Raw genomic sequence first — 23,045 nt, forward strand, 5'->3', positions numbered from 1 at the left:
GAAATTTATCTTTAATGGCATTCACTTTTTCCTGTCTCTGGAAATGTTGCATGTTCTCGCTGCTGGCTTTCAAGGTCTCTGGCTGCTGGAAATCTGTGCATTGCTATTCTTCTGGAGTACTCACGGAAAGGTAACTGGCTTTTCATTTACTTCATTTTTCAGGGGAATGGTACTTCTGCCAGATTTTGATTTTTTTTTTTTTTTTTTCTTTCTGTGTTTATTCCCTACATCTGTCTGTTAGAGGCATATTAATCACAGAGGCAGTAATTTTTCTAGTCTATATCTGGGACACTGAATATTATCATCCCTACTATACAAGTTGCCATTTGACACTTCAAATATTCGTCTAAATAATTTTAGATATTTCTTGCTGACAGTCACAATTATTTCCTCTAAACGATTTCCTTGCAGTTTTGGATGTAATGCGTTGCACCTTGGCTAGTAAAGATTTTTATTGTTAAGCTTAACCACGAGACAGTGACTGTAATTGCTTTTTGAAGACGATTATGATAGTACCCAGTTTAGCAAAAGACATCAAGTAGTTCAAGCAGTTTACTGATCATATTAATCTTCCCTCCCAAAAGAGCTAGGTTTGATTATTAATGTTGAGGTGTGTGAGGAAATAAAAAAAAAAAAAAAAAGGCTCAGAGCTAATTCATTCTCAGACTTGGGGAGAAATCTTTTTATAAAATATAAAATCAGCATTTGATGTAGACATATGAAATCTTCCTGATTATCTTTTTATACCTTTATGTTATTTTATTATAAAATATTTTAATATATATTTAAGTGATTACTTCCAAAGGATTCTTCCAGAAGAGAGTGTAAAATGTAACATGTAAAATCTTAGCTGTACATTCTTGTTAACAAAACACTGAAACATTATCATCAGGTAAAAATGGCTTCTTCCTTAAAACATGTTTACTAAGCTTCTGCATCTCTGTGACCGAATAATTGTTTTCAGCTCCATTAGAATAAAGGATTTACTTCAGATGTAAAACCACAGAATTACGAGTAGCAATGGATGATTTAAAGTGACATCAGTCAACCTGATTTTTGTAACTGTCTAAAAATGTTAAATTTCTCAACAAAGTACCCTCTAAGTAAGTCAAGAGTTCTTAAAAAAATAAATCTTTGAAGATACATACTAGAGAATTTTTAACTCTCCTCATCTTATACAGAAACTAGTAATTCCTCTCTCAAACAGTAAGAACTTAAATGATACACTAGGTGGGGACTGTATAATTACTGATAAAAATATATACAGATGTTTTTGTAAGTGCTTTCATATTTTCTGTTTCATACAAGTTGATGGTACATCTTTAAATGAACAAGGCCTTGTATTGTATTTTATTGATATAACCTCATTTTTTACCACTGTGCTTCATTCTCCAGGGTTTTTCTTAAATAACTGGGCATAACTGATGTTGTTTTCCACTGATATGAAGTTGAATGAGAATAATTATTAGTGCACTGTTTTGTTTGGTGGTTGTACTGCGTTAACAGCACATTTTTTCTGAGGTGACAATTCACAGAACTGTCTTGTGCAAGTATTTCAGTGATTTTTGTGCATTTGAACTTGTGACTGAATCTGAAATTCAAAAATTAATTAAATGAAAAAAGAAGCCCAAAATGCTTTTTGATAACATATTTTCCTCTGTCAGAAAACATTTAACTGCTGGTAGCTTTTAATTTGAGCAAGAAAACTAAACACTCTAAAAAAAAAAAAAAAGTGCCTTTTTTGAGTAATTTATTAGTTTAAACAGAGATAGCAGTTAAAGCAAGCTGTGCGTAGAACATTATAGTTGACGACCTGTACTCTTTCACCGAAATGGCGTAGATTCTGTCACCAAGTTGCAGATACCCACCTAGAGTTGTACAGGTTACTTACAGACTTTCAGATCACCGAATCATATTTACTGTTTTGAAAATCTTTTGACAAGCTGCTCCGTCATCTCAAAACCCAATCCCTTAGAAACACACACGTAATTTCTTTCGAGGATGTATGTAATAGAGATATATCCAATGGATTTCTTTTTTTTTTTGAGAGAAGTGGATTAACATCTTTTTTTTCATGATGGCTGAATCTCCATTAAACACATGAATCAAGTATGTAGGGGCCACATAAGATACATCATAAAAAATACCAGTGTAAGTTTTCCTACAGTCTTTCCAGATTCAGTCGGGATTTTCTAAAGATTATAGGGTATCCTTCACCTTTCTCTTAAGTATGCTGAATATTGCTGACCATAATCTTTTCTGTATTTTATGTGGAATACTTCTACTAGAAAGTGTTCTAATTCAGTTCATAGGTATCCTGTTAGTTCTCAGACTTAAGGTGAATGAGAATGATGACAGATGAAAAAAGGTTAGAATAAAGATTTTTGAAGTAACATTCTTAGAGGGAACACCGTTTCTGAGCAGCCAGAGGTATAATGGTTGGGTTAGTTAATTCAGTTGCCATCTGAGAGAAGTGAAATTGAATATCTGAAACATTAGACAGGAGAGAGAAACAAATGGCAGTAAAGAAGCTGAAATTGCTAAGGGGAATAGGGGGATTATCCAGAAATCAGATACTAGAAACGGTAGGTGAAGGTAAATCTGGAAAGTATTCCCAAGGAGAAATGATCTTGCGTAGTATTCCAAAAAAAAAGGAAAAAAAAACCTGTCACCAGTTTATGAAGTAGATACCAGTTTATGAAGTATATAGGCAGAATTATTTAAGCAGGTCTGTGCTTTTCTGTATCTGTATTTTAAGAATAAAGCCTTATTTGGAGACTTACAATATTCCAGGTTTAATTGGTGAATTCTGTGTGTATGAAATGCTTGACTATGAAGAGAATGAAATAGGCTTGTAGGAATATCTGTGGGTTATGAACAAGTGATTGGGAAATGTATTGCATATTACAAAAATTTACATGCAAACACTCCTGCTTTTTTTTTTTTTCCCCTTAATCTACTTTCTCTAATTTACAATGATAATCAATAGTTTTCAAAATACCTCTTGCAGGTCAGGTTTAAATAGGAGAGTCGGTTTCTCTAAATTGTGTCCCATCTGGCGGTTGTGCCTCTCACTTCTGTTGTAGAAGTTCAGGGTCCACAGGAGACCTGAGCATGGCTTTTACAAATAAAAGCAAATTAAACATGAAATGTAGGAGCTGGTGGAAAATGTTTTGTCTTCTCCTGCTGCTTGCCCTCCTCTTCTTTATTACTTACTCATTAATTTATTTACCGTGTGGCCCTGAGGGCATCTTTTATGTGCTGAAGCTTTCATGTTCCCTCTTAAATCAAAGTACTTCTGTTCGGTACGGCAGGGTTAACAGGCCTGTGAAGTCACAGGTATAAATTCCTCGGCATTTGAACCTTTGAAAACTGGAATACTGTGATAAAGTCCGGTGTCGCTGGAGCCTATTAGCAGGGCTGTTAGCTTTGTGGGGAAAGCGGCGCTCCCCGACATGTCAGGCAGCGGGGCTGTTGCCGAGAGGTAATTAGGAGCAATTAGCCGGTCTCCCTGCTGGGCAGGTCGCTGTTACCTCTCTCCTCTTTGCCCTTCCCCCTGCTGCCGCTGCAGGGCAACGGCTCGTGGCGGTGACGGTTCCCTGAGAGCGTGTCCCCGGGCTGTGCCTGCGTGTCCGTGCGGGCGGTGGAGGCGCGGGGCCGGGCGCTGCCCCCCCCCACCCCGCCGCAGTGTGGAGGGAGGGACCGCGGCCCGCCGCCGCCGCGCGGGGCCGGGCGCTGTCCGCGGTGCTGGGCCGGGCGCGGCGCTGTCCGAGGTGCGGGGCCGGGCGCTGTCCGAGGTGCGGGGCTGCGCGGCGCCCCGGGGGCACCATGGTGTTCGCTCCAGGTAAGGGCGGCCGCTTCCCGCGCTCGGCCGGGGGGAGCCCCGCGGGAAGGCCCCGGCCGTGCCGGAGAGCTACTCCGGGGGCTGCGGGGGAGGGGGTAACGGCGGGACAGAGCTGCCACCCAGCAGAGACAGGCGGCTTCAGAGAAGGTGGCTTGGCTGAGGATGTGTTCAGCTGTGGAGCCAGAGGTTGTGAGGGTCACCCCTGTGGTTACCGTCAGGGACAGGAGCCTCCTATGCATGCGTGCAGGGGACTGTGCTTGTCAGACTGCACAAAAGGGTGAGGAAGGGGGATGTGGCCTTGCAGTGACTGGAGAGTGAGTGCGTGTGTCCCCCAGAACCCACCCCGGTGGCTGCCAGTGGGACAATCTCTGCAACTCAGGGACATATTTTACAAATTTCCATTCCCCACCCTCTATGTATTTAAATGGAAGAGAACAAAAAGTTTGTTCTGTTCAGTTTTTATTGGAACAAAATTGAAGACTTCAGCAGGAACTTGTGTCTAATGCAGGACCTCACTTTACGAGGGTGCAGAATCTCTGCTGTGTAATATATATGTGCTACACCATAGAAGAAAGGAAGCCACAGAGAATCTGCATTGGTCTTGGTACATTCTGCTTGGAAATAGGCAGTTTGCTGTTTGGAAAGGGATGAGAGACCCAGTAGCTCCAGGATATAAGTGTAAGTCATGCGTGATATCTTCTGTAGTGAAATGACTTGAAATTAGCTTCTTTAAAGATGTATAATTGTCAGTAAAAATATTGGGTCAACAGACAAGGGGAAAGTAAAGGCTGCAGCTCAACAATGAGTAACTATTAATACCTTCGTTTTGCAAAGCTAACAGAAGTTTTGTCTTCCTTTGAAATTCTATATCCAGTCTGTGAAGGGATAAGAATCCAAAAGCTTTATACCTTCATTGAAAAAAAATTATCTTGGGGTTGACTTTGCTAGCTCAATAACTCAACAAAGTCTATTTTTCTGAGAAACTAATACCCTCTTTCAACAATCAGAAGCTCATTTTGTCTCTTTAACTGCCCAGTTGCTATCTAATTTGATACTTTCCCGTACACCGTGTTCTGAAATTGGGACCAAGTTATTTATCTTAATAGAACCAGGCACTCTTTTTTTTGTAGTACACCTTTCAGCATCAGTGGCTCTTTTCTGAACTCCTTTTATCTGACAGTCTGTCACCATTAACTGTACTCATTTTTTGAAGTGCACCATGGGACTGGAGTACTTCAGGAAGAGATTACCTCTAAAATAATGAAAACATGCTTATTTTCCGCAAAGGCTGACAGTGAACAAACCCCAAATCTCATTAATAATTACATTAGTTGTTCTTTTCACAACTCTAATCCGTAAAGAAAAAAAAAATCTGTCTTGTATAGTCATTTTTTTTCTGTCTGCTTTCAGTCAAAGAAAAGCCCATGGTTTCCTTGCAAATGTTGTCATACCATACATGGGGTACCTAAGTGGGAATTTGCAAAAGAGATGATAAAGTAATCAGAGCGGCTTGGTAATCTCTTGTATTCAGACAGAGCAAGTCTGAGTAGATTTTTTTAATCGCTTTTCTTCATGTTCATCAGCCCTGGCCTGGCATTGTCTCTTCTCCAGATACTTTAAAAAAAAAATCAACAGGGTTTTGTACATCTTTAGCGTCTTCATAGTACTTAAGGTTATATGATATAGGAATTCTGTAAGTTTACTAAGAAATTGAGTTTTGTTTCTTGAGTCAACTTTCTGATTTTATCTCACTGTGATGAATGACCTTATTTTCCAGTTCATTGGGGGGGGGGCAAGGAAGAAAAAGATTTTTCTAACTGTAAATGGTTAGACTCAGAATGATAAACATCCTTCCGGGAGGGTGGTAGAGAAAAGAAAAGAAAACAACAACCAGAAGGAAATTCTTCAAGAAAAATAATAGAATTTGTTTATCTGAAGATAAAGATAAGACTTTGCATATAAATAAGATGATGCTCTCTTCCTTACGGCAGTGGATACATTATTGCAGAGTACTGAATTATCGTACTATGTTTATAAACTGTTAAGTAGAAGCTTACCAAGTTTAAATATACTTTTTAAAAGGTGAAGCCGACTGTCTGTTGACTGAATAGTTTCCTCTTCAGCTCTTTTCCCTAAATCTTAAAACCAGCTACTATGTAAAAAATACCCAACCCTACACCTCCCACCAAAACCCCACAAAAGAAACAAATAAACACCATCACCACCACGTCCCACCCCCAAAACAAGCCTGGATATTACTGAACTAGATAAGTCAAAATTGTTACAAGGAGGCCACTATTTCATGTTCAAAACTGGACTTTTTGGTTCATTCTAGACAGTATATTGCTATTTACAGGTATACAAAAAGCTGCTATTCATATGTGATCTTTCTTCATACCCAGTTCAAATTAACTTTGAGTCTGTTTCAGAAAAAGGAACTGAGAAAAGTACATTTTTCCCTACTTGATTTAATTTGACTGGGGCTTGATTGCACTTCCTTGTACTGTCTGACTGATGATAGGCTGCTGTATAGGAAATGCAATGCAAACTCTATGAGATCTCTGGGAGCTCATTTTACCTGGAGGATTCCGACATGATGTGCTACCCTTACAACAGGGGGTGATCCATATGATGAAAGTGCAGACAAAGTACACATTGCAAAATTTAGCTTCTTTACTTTTCCTGAATTGAACTGCTTTAGGCAGCCTGAGAAGTAGGCAAAAAAAGTGTTGCTGGTTGTCGGATGTAAGGATGGAAATATGCAGGGGACTGCAGTAGAGAAGCATCAAAATTGAAGGTTTTTGGATTTGGTCAAAAAGCAAAGAGACGTCATCATTGACGTGGCAGATTTTCTTAGCAGACTTCAGAAGATAGTGTATTCCAGAATTTAAAAAATATCACTGCCAAATTAGCTTATAAAAGATTGGTAACTATAAATAATTCCACAAATTAAATATCTGTCCTTGTAAGGTAAGTAGAGTTATTAAAACATTTACTTGTTCTAAATCATCGGCAAAAACTATAGAATGCAGCAAGCTTTCTTCTGTTACCACATCATTAGTTTACAAAGAAGTGATTGCTTTCAGCATCAGGCTATCTGATCATTAATAATCCTATTTTTTATTTTTAAAGGAACGTGTAAGATTTAACAACGATTTTAAATGTTGCTAATCTATATCATACTACTTCACAAATTACTTTATGTTACTTTTCCCAAAAATTACCTTGGCCATATTCCATGCTTATTTTCAACCCTAAAACTTTTTCAAGTCGAGAGGTAAAATAAAATTTAAAGTAATACTGTTTACTTCTGACTTGCCTGAATAAGCAGGATACAAAGGTGTTTTTCATGCTCCAAGGATTTTTTTTTCTGATTCTATTCTGCACATGAGTCACTCAAACACTTATGTCTTAGACCTTTGCCCTTATGTGTATGTACTGATATAGCACAAAGATGGCCTGCATTTTTAAAACTAACTTGGGAATAAAGTTAGAAACCAGTTAAGGATATTTGAACTACCTAATGGGTTTTCTAAGGAACTCTCACTAGAGTATCAGTTCAGGAATTATTTTAGTATACTTTGAGAATTTTAGTCTATAATATTAGACCATAAAAAATTATCAAATTATAGAGTCTCATCATTGCAGGCCATCATTGTTTCACCCAGTCAGTACTGTACAGAGCTGTGTTTGCTTGAATAGGAATTTGTAGTTTTGGCTAAATAACATCTTTCAGAAAGGAATTGGGTTTGACCTGAGTACATCAAGAAAGATTGCAACATTTACATTGTCAGCTTGTTTCAGTGTCTGAACACTCCCATCCTTTAAGCTTCTATCTGCTTTGAATTGTGTAATTTCATCTTTCAGGTGAATCCTGTTATTTTTCAGTGTAATTTGAAGAATTCCTCCTTACCTGACATTTTCTCTATAACTAGGAACACACAGGCTTTACTCATGACCCTGCAATCCCAAAAGAAGGAGGAGGAGGTAGAACTCATTTTTGTATCACTATGTAAAAAAAGATGTGTGAACACACTTAAAGTTTAAAGATAGACATCAGAGAAGTCAGAATATTCATGGCTCAGCACCTTTTTCTTACAGTAGCAACGCCAATAGCTTTTCAACTAGCTTTTCAGCAGCACAGCTGTTCTTAACATTTTTAAGCTAGGAGCAGTATAGCAGACTTGCATAATGACACTGAAGATCAGAAGCGCATCCTGGACCAAACATTTTAGGAATCTCATTAAACTGCAATTGAAGACTTAGCAGCTGCACACTGAAACAGATGTGTTTGCTTGTCTGAATAGTCCTTATCTCTAGTGGAAAAGTTGGGAAGGCAACAAACCTGTTGTGCTGCGGGATGTGAAGACATGAAATTTCTTTGCTATCTTTTTTGCTAACTATTTTTCTGAAGATAACCTGTTCTGTGATATGTCCAGTGTTTGCACGGAGTGTGGTACTCTAGAGCTCTCGGTTATGAAGTGCATTTCACCCACGAGAACAATTGTAGAAAAGCAGGGCACAGTCCTTGTCCCTGTTAACTGCTGTGCTATGTTCTGCCAGTGCTCCAACTTCTGCAGTACCACCCCACCCCCCAAGTTATAATAATATATACATGTAGGATTCTTTCTTGTGAGCTTAGTGTTGACAAAGACCATGTCATGGACATAATTCAGAGGCTACAGGCAAGACTATTTTTCAGATCTTATGCAGTCTGATACAATGGTTTCCTTGTCTCCCCAGAGGGACCTGGGGGTGTTGATTGACAGCCAGCTGAACATGAGCCAGCAGTGTGCCCAGGTGGCCAAGAAGGCCAATGGTATCCTGGCTTGCATCAGAAATAGCATGGCCAGCAGGGACAGGGAAGTGATCTTGCCCCTGTACTCAGCACTGGTGAGGCCGCACCTCGATCACTGTGTTCAGTTTTGGGCCCCTCACTGCAAAAAGGACATTGAATTACTTGAGTGTGTCCAGAGCAGGGCAACGAAGCTGGTGAAGGGTCTGGAGCACATGTCGTACGAGGAGCGGCTGAGGGAACTGGGGTTGTTTAGTCTGGAGAAGAGGAGGCTGAGGGGAGACCTCATCGCCCTCTACAGCTACCTGAAAGGAGGTTGCAGAGAGCTGGGGATGAGCCTCTTTAACCAAGTAATAAGTGATAGGACAAGAGGTAATGGCCTCAAGTTGCTCCAGGGAAGGCTTAGACTGGATATTAGGAAGCATTTCTTTACAGAACGGGTTGTTAGGTGTTGGAATGGGCTGCCCAGGGAGGTGGTGGAGTCCCCATCCCTGGAGGTGTTTAAGAGTCAGGTTGACATAGCGCTTAGGGATATGGTGTAGTTGGGAACTGTCAATGTTAGGTTAATGGTTGGACTGGATGATCTTCAAGGTCTTTTCCAACCTAGATGGTTCTGTGATTTGTGGTGGCTGGTATGAGTATGCAGGCCACTTGCCCCCCAAATGTATCTGACTGAATGTATCTGCAGCTAAGAGCTCTCAACAATACTTCAAAGTGTTTGCTGCCTTGTAGGAAGAAATGATATAGGAGGAAATTTCTTGTTCCTTTTGCTGAGGAAAAATTGTTTCTTGTGCTGACCTCTCCCCAGTGACACATCAGTCTTTCCCCTGCTGTGAAACTCCACTAGCATATCTCATTAGTGAGGTGAAAGAAAAAGTTAATTCATAGGTATTCAGAAATGTGATGAAATTAGGAAGTTTAAAAAGTAGTCAGCAGTCCTAGGTGCAATATTTCTTTATGAATCAACATAGAGTTAAAAACTGGCACAGAATTTACTTTTTCAAATTATTTTTAACATAACTGAAGGCTTAAACAAGTGAGGCTGGCACCTTTCACTTGCATGTCACTGGGTTGAATCCTATTCAGGTTAGCAGTGAAAAGAATTATGTCTTCACAGTGGCTATGTAGTGGCCTATATTGAAGCAGTTGTTCATAGTTGGGGGATGGTGGTAATGTCATACAGTCATTATTAAAATCCTTACTGGCGCTGTGTATGGGATCCGTGTACTGAGCAGGAAAATCAAATGGTGAATGTGTAAAAAGAATGACTTACACTGACCTCTAAGGTTTGCCTCTCCAAATCATTATTCTTCTGGATTAATTTCTCTGTTGTACTTGTTATAGACATAAACAAGATGATTCCAACCTTGTAAGCTTTATCATGATAATGGAAATTAAATGCACTTACTGTAGAATAGATTTATTCCTATACCTTCAATCTTGTCTATTAAGGTTTTTATGAAGGACACAATCCATGGTATTAAGTTTACAAATACTAAGTTAAGCAAAAATTCCTGGCAAGCAACATATTAATAATTTCTTTATAGGTTTCCTGAAATTATCTGAGTACTGGTTATCCATTTGTAGCATGTTCTTTCCTTAATAATTTGCAAGCTCCTGCAGAACAAGATTTATTATTTTTTGAGGGATTGCAATTGGGGCAGAGTCTTTACTGATGTTAGCAGAAATGAAAAGCTGACCTGAATAGCCATAAAATGCTTCAGGTTCCTTTAGAATGCCTTGCCAGGGAATTCAGGGCAGGTGAGCTCTGTGCTGCTGTCATCTGACCCTGCAAATGCCTGTAGTCATGTTATCAGAAGATGCTGTCTTCCTTCTTCAAGAGAGTCTGCAATTTTCTGCCTGAAGAAGTAAATTGAGCCATATTCTACTCAGATATCTTTCTAATGGTAAGGCAAATATAATCTCCTGTGGATTACTTACATTTGCTTCACTTTGTAGTATGCATATTTGATATGATGACACTGTATTTTTGTACTTTGATCAGTGAATCCACTCACCATTTGTCAGTTCGGAGGGGATGCATATCCATTACTACTTCTGTTAAATACTTGCAGATTGACATTACAGTTTGTTTTGAAGTACATTTTCTTAATAGAGTGGAAAATATTTCTCTGGGAAGTTAAGAGAATTAGCTTCAAGAGGGGAAAACAGCATGTCATGGCATCTTGTTGCAAACAGATTCCATCAAGATTACAGCTATGAAAAAATCCTGGTTTTTACTCTTTCAAAGTGCACTTTAAATTTGTATAATCTTTGATTCACTTTCTCTTGTGAATTTGTGTATATACATACGCATATAAAATCTCAGCTTTAATTACTAATAGCCTCATGTACAGCTTTCAAACTCCGCTCACATTCTAAAATAATCAGGGAAGTTTCTATACTCTTTTGTGCATGTGCAAATATAGGGTTTGGGGGCGGGGGTGTTCTGGTTTTTTTAAAGACGAGGAAGGACTTTAGAGATAAGGAAGGGCTCTGCTTCAGCTGAGGTTTAACGAGACAATTTCTGAAATTAGACTCTCAATAATCTCATATAAATTGAAACACATCTAAAATATAGCAGGATGTTTTCACTGATTTGCTGGCTTCTGACAGGTTACATAACCTCTTCCTTATTTTCTTCACTTAAGAAAAAAAAACAGGTTCAGATATTGCAAATTTTAATTAACCTGTACATAGTTCTTCAAGACCAAAAACCATAAAGCATTGCAGCTAGCAAAATAACCCTTCACTAGTGGAATATGCCCCCATTGAAAACTTTCCTTTCACTTTGCTATAAAGTGGTGGGTAACAAAAGTCTTCTAACACCTAGCAAAGCTAGATATTTCAGTACAAGGTTTTTGATACAGATTCAGAAGGCCTAAATTTTGCCTACCTTTCTGTGCTTTATGTTTTCTTTTTGACTAGGAATCTCTGAGCACCTAACAGTAGAAAATAGAAGGCAGAGGGAGTTAGATGACACGTGGGTCACCTGTATCTGTGCCATTGGAGCTCTCCCTCCATGGGAGAAGCACAGCATTTGGTGCAGAGTGATTCCTTATTTCAGTATTTGAAGTGTGTTCCCTAAAAGAAATGGTGAAATTGTACAGATGAAGAGAACTAAAGTTTTTCATTAACTTCGGAGTAGCTGGTCCCAGATGCTCTTTAGGAAGTATCTTATTTACACTGAATACACTGAACTCTAGCCTAGGAATTAAAAACCCTTCTCTGCATTAATGATAGTTTACAGAATTAGATCCAGAAATTTTCCTTCTGGGACCAAAATCTGAGTATCATGCTTATGGGTTTGGGTGTGGCAGAATTTTCAGTGACTACTACTGTGAACTAAATCGAGTCTTCAAAGCTGGAAAGACAGAGTCCTTAAGGAGTGAATTTATTGCTATATGTGAAAATATCTAGAAAATATATAGATTGAAATGTATAATCTGGTTTTAGTTAATCTTATTAAGGTATGGCAAGAAATCTTGCTAAAACATGTTGAGAAAATGCTTAAGAATAGATAATGTATCTGTAGATTCCAACAACCTCTTAATCTAATAAACTTTGGAAGCTTCATTTTGGCTGGTATATTTCAAATAGTATTAAATAACTCACTGGAGTCTTTAAAAAGATAACTTTTATATAGCAAACAAACCAAAGAGATTTCCAGATATTGTTTTCTTTTAAGAAAGCAGAACTCAGTGGAAAAAAAAAAAAAAGTTTACGAATACTCAGTTTAGATACAGCTAATGTCTGGATAAAAAAGGCACCATGAAGTATTACTCTGGAGATATTATTATGTCCTTTGAAACAGCCTATCTGCATTTCTGCTCTTGTTCTTCACCCTTCCATTCATCCTGGATTTGTGTTCAGAGCAAGGCTGTTCCTGCTTCATTCTTCTAATTTGTTTTGAAGAGCAAAGTAGTCTGTGCTGGCCCCCTTCCTGATACAGTTCCTCTTTTGTGCTGGTTGCACGGCAGGAGTTAAGGAATGAGATTAGGGCAGAAAATATAACTTCACTAGTTTTCTAGTGAAAGTGGGTGTTAAAATTCCCTACACACCTTTACAATCCTACATGAAAGTACTTTTAGCTATTCTGATACATTCAGTGTCATCCCTTCTTCCTCAAAGAATCAGGGCAACTGAGTATTGCCCTCCAATACTTGATCAGTCAGGACTTCACAAGGATCCATTTTAGAGCATGAGAAACAGTACTGGACAGAATTAACTCTAATACAGTTAAGAATGTATTTCTTAATTTTTTTTAAGATTATATTTAAAACTTCGTTGTAGGACCTTTTCATGAGGTCTCTGAACTGGCATCATTACTGACATTGAGGGTCTCTAGTCCTGTAGATAGCTTAATGACACTCATGCGTGAAGTTGGGTTTGTGCATGTGTTGGAAAGCCTTCAGCCCTGGCCGACTGCCGTGTCCATTCATTCTGGATATAATTAACATGACTCATCAACATTTCTTGATTATGGATAATATACAGCCTCATATTTTATATCTCTTCTTCAGATTAGGCTTCTAGTGCTGAAATCCTAGCACGAACCTATAAAGCAAATCAAAGAAGGAGACTTCTTTAACCATTTCAATTCACAGGTTACAAAGTATTTGCCAGAAGAGGCTCACATGGAACTTCCATGCTGTGGCTGTAAAGACGGAGAGATATGTCACTGCCAAATACCAATGGGGGGAGGTTAAAGAACTGAACTTCATTTCTTGTAGTAGAAGAATATCAATATCAATGAAAAAAAATGTTACTGGTAATTACTACAACATATACACATACATTATGTCATTACAAACTTGCCAGGTTCTTTAATTTTTTGAAAGATCTACAGTTTATAAACACAACTTAGGTAATACCCTGTAACTTTTTTCCATAAATACAGCTCCCATGCATCCATACTGGATCTTGTGATGAAGTCTTATCATCACAGTCTTGCTTACTTATACTTCTATTCCGTTTAGTCCTGTGAGTTGGATTATAAAATTCACAGTAGTAATTTTCAATAGAATTGAAATAGATTTACTGGAGAACAGTATTTTCATTGGCTTATTATTAATTTTTATTAATAGTGAGAAAAATAATTCTAATGTTGCAATGCTGCATAAAATAATATAATGGTTAGCTATTTCAATCCAAAGCAATATGTTGATAAAACAAACAGTAAATTTTCTGGTTAAAGGCTATACCTGCATAATCTCATGTAAAAAATGAAGAAAGAATATTTGCTTCAAATATTTGCTTTCAGCTTCAGAAATTTTGCATGAATTAAAATTGTAGCTAATGGGGGAATACATTTTGGGTAATTGTGAGTTCTGTATTTCTCAGAAGTTTGCTTAGAGGAATGTGATTTTTATTGTTAGTTTTAGATATGGTTAAGCTCAAAGCTGTTTACACAAACAATTTTTTTTTTTTTTCTGTAAGAACAACTTTAGTGGTATTATTCATTTTCTGGAATTAAACTGCATTTGTTATTCCTGTGAAGCAGAACATGAACTTTTGACCTCTGGTGCATTGCCCTTAAGATTCATGGAACCTGTCATATAAGCTAAGCTGTTATCTTCAAATGCAATATTTGTATTTTGTCTCAAGACAGAATGAGACCTAACCTGCAGAAAGACATGATGAGCTGCATAAATGTTACATGCTTTGAGGAAAGTTGAATTAAAATTAAAGGCATTCTTTTTCATCTGAGAAAAGCAGTAACATCATACAGGTGAAGAAGCAAAAGGGATAACTGAGGGACAGTAGAAGTTTCCTGAGACTGGATATACAATCATGGTCATGCATGGTCATACATGACTAATGTCTTCTCAAAAGTTATGGAATAAATTATTTCTAGTCTATGTTCTCCAAGAATCTAAAATTCCTTCCTAACACAGCTCATTCACTGTTCAGTCCCTGCTCTCTTTCCATGTGAGAAATTTTGCTTCTGCTTCCTTCTAAATCACTGATTCTGCACCCAATGAAAGGTGTCTCATTCCCCCACAGTTTATTGCCAGCACTAGTAGATCTGGGATGGACTTGAATCTTTGCAAAGGCAAGGTCATGCCTGTGGTAGTTTAGCTTCATGATAGTATTCCAAACAATCCTGTGAAAAGATATGGTAGAGAACTTAACTGCTGATTCAAACAAATGACCTGTTGTTGAATGTTACTTAGTAGGAGTGTTTATAAGGCATATTAAATTTAATGTGTAGCAAGCTGAAAGGGAAGAAGGCACAGGGGATATCAACAGAAAGTGCAGGAGACTACTTTGATTGCAGGCTGGAAAGGAAGTGACTCAGGATGCTTTGAAGAAAGTGTAGTGAGTAAATGAGAGAAGGTCCATGTGCAACTGGAGTGAAGCTCTTCAAGACTTAATCTGTGCTAAATGTTCTTTCTCTATAGCTATCATTTTCCATTTATACTTTTCTAGGCATATTCCATAGTCCAGAAATATCACAGAGAATGTAAAGGCTTTCACACAAGATGTTTTTGGATTTAAACTAATATTAGTTCTAGTAATTGAAACGAATACTTGGAGTCTACTTTAAACGCTTTTATTCTTTTTCCAAAGTGCTAGCGTATTTTTCTTCATGGGGAACATCTTCAAGCAAGCCAAGGGAATTTCAAGGTACTGATACTGGCACTAGTTTTAAATGAAAGTGGAATATGTGACTGATTCCTGCAGTCAGTCTAAGATTTTGAGGTTTTTTTAAATCTCTCAAACTATACTTTAGATTGCAGAACCAACCGGGAGTTTGCAAATTACTTTTCATCTGCTATGTTAGTGGCATAAAACTTAACAAGTGAAAGATAAGGTAATAAAAACATGCTAAAGAGGATTTGTTATGTCTTAATGATAAAATTGCTACCTTGCATTTAACATCACATAACCTGGATTTTTCGGTTCTCTATTTACAGAATTAGGGTGATGGGTTCCTGTATAAGCCAGGTGAGCATTTAAAGATAGAGAATAAGTAGGAAAGATTTTCTGACATCAAGAGAAAGTAGTAGTCATTAGACTAGGATAACTAATAGGCAGAATGCTGTTTCTGCTATCCTGAAAGTTTTCCCAGCAATTACTTCAAGTGACCTTTTGTCATGGAATTTTAATTAAATTAGTTATTCTTCAAATCTTAAAAGAATTGTGGCTAAAAATTAATTGTATCTTGTTACTCTAGTAACTCATATTTTGATTAGGTAAACATCAAGTCTAAGCAAAGACAACAGGAGTGATGTCTCTGTTTTACCTAATTGAAAATATGCAGTTCTTAAAATGCCTGATTAATTCTATAAGCACTCAAATTTCTGCCTTTGTTTATGTCCGCAGCAGTCTGTATTTCAGCAAGGTGGAGTGGTTTGATAGATATGTTCCAGCTTAGTCCCTTTGGGATCCTTGCATGAGTCATCTTTGCTTTCCGTAGTCAGTCCCTCTCTTCTTGCTCAGAGTAGGTCCAGCATATCAATAAATGAGCTTCTCAGAAAACAGCTTTGTGTCAACTGCTTTCCTTGAAATTAATAATTGGAAGAAGAGGACATAGTGGAGATACTATTCAGAGACTTCTGTTTACTCCTTCAGAAAGTGGAAAAATGGGTTTTAGGGCAGTCTCACTGGCTAGAATCACAGGAATGCAGAAGGCTTGAGGTTGGAAGGGACCTCTGAAGGTCATCTTGTCCAACTCCTCCTCAAGCAGGGTCACCTAGAACCATTTTCCCAGGATCATGTCAAGATGGGCTACCTGTGATGGGCACCACACACCCAGGGGAGCTGGATGTTCTTGTCCAACTGCTTGACATGTCTGGATCCTGGCTGGCAGTCCAGCTCCTACACGTAATGGTCCCAGTGCAGGCTCAGACCTCTTCACAGTGTCAGATATCCTCCTCAAAAAGGGCTGTTATTTTCACTGTTGCTTTCTAATTTAGATGGTCAGCATGAATTGCCAATGACCTCATTGGTCACGTCACCCCAGGCCAACACCTTTGACTCTTTACGTTTCCAAAGCCAGTTAGCTGTTGTTACCTGGGTTACTATCACCCTGTGTTACACAGATGTAAAATTATTAAGATTTTGTTTGAGCTGCCTTATTTCCTTTCTGTGCATACCTAAACCATCAGAAGCAGGGCAGAAATAATCCAGAGGTTTTTGGTTCTCTGTTCTTGATTTGTTTTGCCAGCAAATAAAACAACCATCTAATGAGTTAGAGGTCTCACTTATCTGAGTGGTGCTTTTAGGCAGGCATTGCTCCATGATAAACTCAGGTAAAAATTCACTGGAAAACTGTCCTTTTTTTCAACTGGGTGTTGCTGTGGATGACCTTCCGAGTATAAAAATATTTAAAGTTCAGATTTTGTAGATCAAGTGACAAGAACCAAATAAATAATAAGGCATACCTAATGAAAGAAAACTGAGTAATTTTCAACACTAACATGCTTAATGACAGTATATTTTTAACAATAAATTCAGGGCGGTTTTATGGCTATAGGGGTTGGCAAATTTTTGACATTTTGTATAACCTCATAGTCCATACCACCATACTAGTCTGTATTTGCAATTTCATGTTTATCCATGCTTTTGTTAATATATTATCTCTGAACATCAGCTGAGTTGGCTGATCTTTTTCAGTCCAGCAAGAAGACTAATTTGTTGTATAATACAAAGTGAGTACATATTTGAATAATAAATATCTGTACTTTACTCTTAAGTAACATTGAATTTTATCAAAGATTCACTGTTTCAAGTGCTGAGGAGTGGAACAAACTGAATCAGGGGAGCTGATTGTGCCAAGAATTCAAGTGATTCCATTCAGTCAGCTTTTCTAGCTTAAACCATGTTTTCTAAGTTTTCATGGTTTTAACCTCTTAATTGTAGACAAACTTTGTTATCTCAGTATAGTTGCAGGGTTTTTAAAAAATTATTCAGTTTCAATAGAATTAAGCCACATTTGTATTTTACTTTTAGCCAGAACATGTATAATATGAGCACGATAGAAATAAGTATATTTTTTAAAGTCTTTTCAAAGAAACATGGGAGATAATTAATTATTTCTTTCTCACGGAGTAAGCTGTGATCATTCTGCTGGTGGTTGGTTTAGGTTCACAGATCATGGAATCACAGAACCACAGAATGGTTTGGGTTGGAAGGGACCTGAAAGATCATCTAGTTCCAACCCCCTGCCATGGGCAGGGACACCTTCCACTAGACCAGGTTGCTCAAAGCCCCGTCCAGCCTGGCCTTGAACACTGCCAGGGAGGGGGCATCCACAGCTTCTCTGGGCAACCTGTTCCAGTGTCTCACCACCCTCACAGGAAAGAATATCTTCCTTATATCTGCTCTCTTTCTGTTTAAAACCCCTGTCCCTTGTCCTGTCAGTACAGGCCCTAATAAAAAGCCTCTTTCCATCTTTCTTACAAGCCCCTTTTATATATTGAAAAGCCACAATAAGGTCTCTCTGAAGCCTTCTCTTCCCCAGGCTAAACAACCCCAACTCTCTCAGCCTGTCCTTAGGGAAGGTGCTCCAGCACCCTGATATCTTCATGGCCCTTCTCCACTTGAACAGGTCCATCCATGCCTCTCTTGTATTGGGGGCCCCAAAGCTGGACACAACACTCCAGGTGGGGTCTCACAAGAGCAAAGTAGAGGGGCAGAATCACCTCCCTTGACCTGTTGGCCACACTTCTTTTTATACAGCCCAGGATACAGTTGGCTTTCTGGTCTGTGAGCACACATTGCCGGCTCATATCCAATTTTTCATCTACCAGTATCCCCAAGTCCTTTTCCATAAAGCTGCTCTCAATACATTCACCACCAGGTCTGCATTGATATTGGGGATTGTCCTGACCCAGGTGCAGGACTTTTTCCCTCTCCTCAAGTATCAGAACTTAGTAGTGTCTTTCTTAAGGTAAACAAGTGATTCTATTTTTTGTCTATATCTTAAATTTCCTTGCAAAAAATTCTTAAAGAACATTGGGAATTTCTCACAAATCCACATGAGGACTTCTCATAAAAGCAGCTGACCTTTAATACGCTGTTTTTTTTCTCTGAAAACATAATTCTTAATATATGGCTTTAAAATAGACAGTAAAATACAAATCCCGTTTAAAATACTTGAGCACAAGTCAATTATGAAATAAGTGAGATGAGTATCTTAAAAAACTTTTAAATCAAATCTAGTGATGTAAATAAGCACCTAGCCTAAGCATTTCAATTAGCAACTGAGTCTACATTTTCCCAAATGACAATCACCTTACATTACCTTAATTCAGAATTATTTTTTTTATATCAAGATCAACTTAGAACATTACACAGCATTCTTTGTTGTCCTGCCAAATTGTCATTTGTGTTAGGAGTCAAAATACTTCCAAAGAGAAACCTCTTAACATAAACTACTCTTCTTCATTACCAAATGTCAGGACTCACAGTACATTACTTTGTTTTTCTCCAAACTTCAGAACTTTGGCAAACCAAGGAAGTGTGACATAAGAAATACATATTTGTCAGGTTGCTATAGACGGTGGGATATTTTTTTTCCTATTTCACCTTTGACAATCTGAGCATTTTTTAATGCTTTTGCAAATATGTATTTTGCAAATGTAGCTAAGGGTTAATAGACTGACACTTGACAAAATTTCATACCTTGAAGTCAAAATGGAATTTGATGGATGAGGGCTTTTAATCTGAAGGAAAAGTAAATAGAAATGTTAATGAAACAGCTTTTTCTTTGTATGGTTGTGAGGGAGTACATGTCAGGCTTGCAAAATGAAGTCCAATTGCCCATCCAGAAGCACAGCTCAAGTCTAAAAGGATGTGATTCACAGCTGGATGAGAAAATCCTCTTTCCCTGTCTTGCTACAAAATGCAGATGTGCTTGTTTCAGCTGTGAAGCCACAGCTGTCCCCAGAGCTGGGAAGTGGGTAACTGAGCTGGATGACTCAAAGTCTCCCCCTTCATTCAGTCCTGTAGTGCTGAGTACACAGTGGCACTTTCTACCCTACTTCATCATCTACTGTATTAGCAGGTTCCCTATATAATAAGCTGTTCCCAAGCACTCTGTGGGTTTTGTTTAGTTGTTTTTTTTCTCCTGTTTTTCTGTCCTTCAGGTGTTTACAGAGTAGCCACAAATGCTTAGTTGCCTTTCTTTGTCGTTTGGTTCTGGCAGGTGAGAAGCCAGGGACGGAACAAGATGAAGTTAAGCTGCAGAATGCCAGCAAGCAGATTGTGCAGACTGCTATCCTCCGAGCAGTGCAGCAAGTTTCCCAGGAGAGCCAGCAAAAGGAGAAGCGAACAAACAGCGGTACAAGCCTCCAGCTAGAAAGAGGAAAATTAACCAAGAAGCATGAAAAAAAGTAAAGGAGTGGGTTGGTTGTTTTCAGTCCTCCGGTCTGCAGTGTTTTCAGCCTTCTCTTTAGTATCAGCTGTATTGCTAGTGCAATGTTACTGTTGTAAAGCAAACCAAAGTATAATCACACCTAGACATAGGGTAAAGCTGCAATAGTCCTCAGCTGAGAAATATTAAGTGCATTAGATGACTAACTCCATATTCATGCAGTGCCTCTTGACAGAAACAATAACCATAGCTATAAAAGTAGTTTCAAGCACAAGCTCTTATGATATGGACTTATTCTCAAAAGCTTGTTGTCAGTGCACTTTCATGTAAGTTCTGCGTGCAACATCTATGTCAGTTCAGCTGAACGGACTCTTCTCTGAGTTACTGGGTTCACTGAAGCTGTCTTCACCGAAGAAATAGTTTACTGTTGAGTGTAGCAGAATGCTTTCAGGCTGCCTTGAAGCACGAGTTTGTACTTTGCTTTGATTAAACATGGACTGTGTGAAATGGCAGTATAAAGGGGCTTTGGTAAGTTCCATGAACCAATTTTTTTTTTCATCTTGGGAGAAAAAAAAAAATAGTCCAGTAAGACTGCTGTGACTGTGATCTATGACTGTGATCATAAACCTATGATCTATGTCTTTTTTAAAAGAAGTTAAAAGAAGTACTGAAGCTTTAGTCTACTTATTTGAAATACTTCTATACTTCTGCGTAGAAATCACTTGTGCCTCAACTATTCCTTTTAATTTTCTTGATATTGAAAGAAGAGAAACTGATGTGCTGATATGGACTTTGCCAGCTTTTCCTTCAGTTTTGCAACTTTGCTGGGACTTGATTTATAGAAAGTGAAGACTGGAGTGGCTTAAAAAAAAAAAAGGGGGGGGTTGAATTTATTAATATCTTAAAGGATGGAAATATACTGTGTCTGAATTCTGTCATGGTAGATATTTCTCACCCGCTGGCCATAAAGTGACTTTAGATGTTTGCAATTGTTACATAGATTCACCTTAAATAGCACTGCTTTAAGCTGGTAATCCCGAATTTATCCTTTAACTGCTCTATATAGCTGAAGAAATCCATGATGTTCCTAAAAATACAAATTAAATAAATGTAGCTTTCACTTTTACGCTCCCTTACTGTAATGATGATTGCACTATTATACATCTGAAATGAATAACAATATATTTAATTCTAGAAATGGCTTGTAGCTGTACTTCAATTGAATTCTTGTAGTAATGCACCTAGAAATATAGAGAAGCAGGTGCACAGGATCTGCAAAGGAGACAAACTTTCTTACTTGTTTTTCTACTCAGATGATTCTCAAAGAGACTTGTTTAAGTAATAGGCTATTACTGCGTCCTACTGCTTGTGTTAAACAATTTCAGGATTTTTTTCTCATAGCTGGAGGCTTAGTCATAAATACCCACATACTGTAATATTAAGCCTTTGAAATTTGCTTGGTTCCCTTTTTTTTTTTTTTTTTTTTTTTAATTTAACAGCACTGACTCATACCAAATAATCATTTAGCTCAATCTTCTTTCACTTAAAAATACAAAGAAGAATTCGACATGATTAAAGTTCTAAATCCTCTAATAATGAAAACTGACTTGGATTGCAGCTACAGAGTTGGTTCACTTCTGTAGACACTGGGTGAAATTTTCCAGCCAAGCAAACCTTGAAAGGTGGAAGTAGTTGCGTCTTGAGGCCTGTGTGTGTTTGTCATAATAGTAATTTTTTTTTACCATTAGCTTTTTCATCAGTTGACCTTGGTTGGAAGGTAGCCTTTTTCTAAGCACTCTTTGCATCTTCACTTTCCGAGAGCCTAAGAAAACTGGTCATGATTAATTATTCAATTCTGAGGCTGATGGGCAGGCAAGTCTAGTGGATGAGGCAGAGCAAGCCTGTTGTGAGAGACTCTGTGGTGCAAAATGGTCTTTGCCATGGACTCACCTATAGTGCTGTAGGAAGGAGAGCTATAGAACAGCAAAATCCCCATTTCTTTGGGATTATTCTACTTTTTTTAACACTTTTTGTCTCCAGAAATTTGCAGTGTGTCTATTTTTTTTTATGTTCCTGGTAATTATTTTAATAATCTTTGTGTAGTTTGGAAACTTGTTTGCATGTCCAATTTTGTTTTTAAATCATCATATTAGAAAAAGAGGAAATTCAAAAGCTGGTGAATCCAGGCTTCATATGAACTTATTCCATTCCTACTCCCACTATGCTCTTCTGCAATATCCCCTTACTGTCCTAGCCCCTTTAGACACACTATTACTCCACCATTAAATCATGTCCCATCATTTTTAGTGCTGTCAGGAGTATAATATCTCGGAAAGATAAAAATGGTAGGAAGCCTAACAGAGCCTTGAGGAAGTTTTCTATGGTCTCCTATCAAGTAAAAACAAAAACTGTAGCTTAAATAACAGTTTTCCCTGAGAGACAAATCACGTGTCTCCTATCTATAGTACATATGTCCCTAAATTAAGGCATGCATTTAGTATCTGCTATTGACAAAGAGTGTTCTGCACACCACTTGTAACCAGGATATGTAGTTGAGATCTGTACCGCATGTGAGAGAACTGCACAAAAGAAAACTTTACCCTTGGCTTGTTATATGCTTACTACATGGTGAAAGCGGGTATTTTTGGTATATTCACTGACAGATTATATTTTCTGGAGAAAATACAGACTATAGAAATTATTACAGATGTGATGCAGGTCTGATTACAAATAAAAAAACTCTTAAAGAAACTCTTAATACCTTACATGTCTCTGGTTTCTCTTGTCAAAAGGAGGGAAGCAATTTTCAGATTCACTAGACAATCTTATGAAGCAAGCAATGTGCTCATTAAGTTTGTAGTAATGACTGCATTATTCAGCACAATAATTCATACCTTAAAAGTACAAGACAATCAAAATGCTATCCGTTGTATTTAAACTCACCACCTTTTAGCACTTATCAGTGGCAAGTAGAAGGATGCACAAACATGTGAAAGCCCATTTATCACAACTTTCGTGAAGAAGAATTGGGAGTCTGTGGCTATCTGCACTGTGTTCGATATGTCTTCATTCAGGTTGATTAT

At 38.0% G+C, this 23,045-nt stretch overlaps 1 protein-coding gene across 1 annotated transcript in view; it reads left to right on the forward strand.

Annotated features, from left to right (window-relative positions):
- The window catches only part of AKAIN1 (A-kinase anchor inhibitor 1), a 27,202-nt gene extending 4,482 nt beyond the window's left edge, over positions 1-22,720 (forward strand). The window contains exons 4-5 of the mRNA XM_074858643.1: positions 75-130; positions 19,795-22,720. Of these exons, the coding sequence (XP_074714744.1) occupies positions 75-130; positions 19,795-19,985 (247 nt within the window). The 3' untranslated portion in view covers positions 19,986-22,720. The remainder of the gene's footprint in view (positions 1-74; positions 131-19,794) is intronic.
- Positions 22,721-23,045: the final 325 nt, after the last annotated feature.

The sequence above is a fragment of the Strix uralensis genome, chromosome 1, assembly GCF_047716275.1.
Source record: "Strix uralensis isolate ZFMK-TIS-50842 chromosome 1, bStrUra1, whole genome shotgun sequence".
In the NCBI taxonomy this organism is placed as follows: domain Eukaryota; kingdom Metazoa; phylum Chordata; class Aves; order Strigiformes; family Strigidae; genus Strix; species Strix uralensis.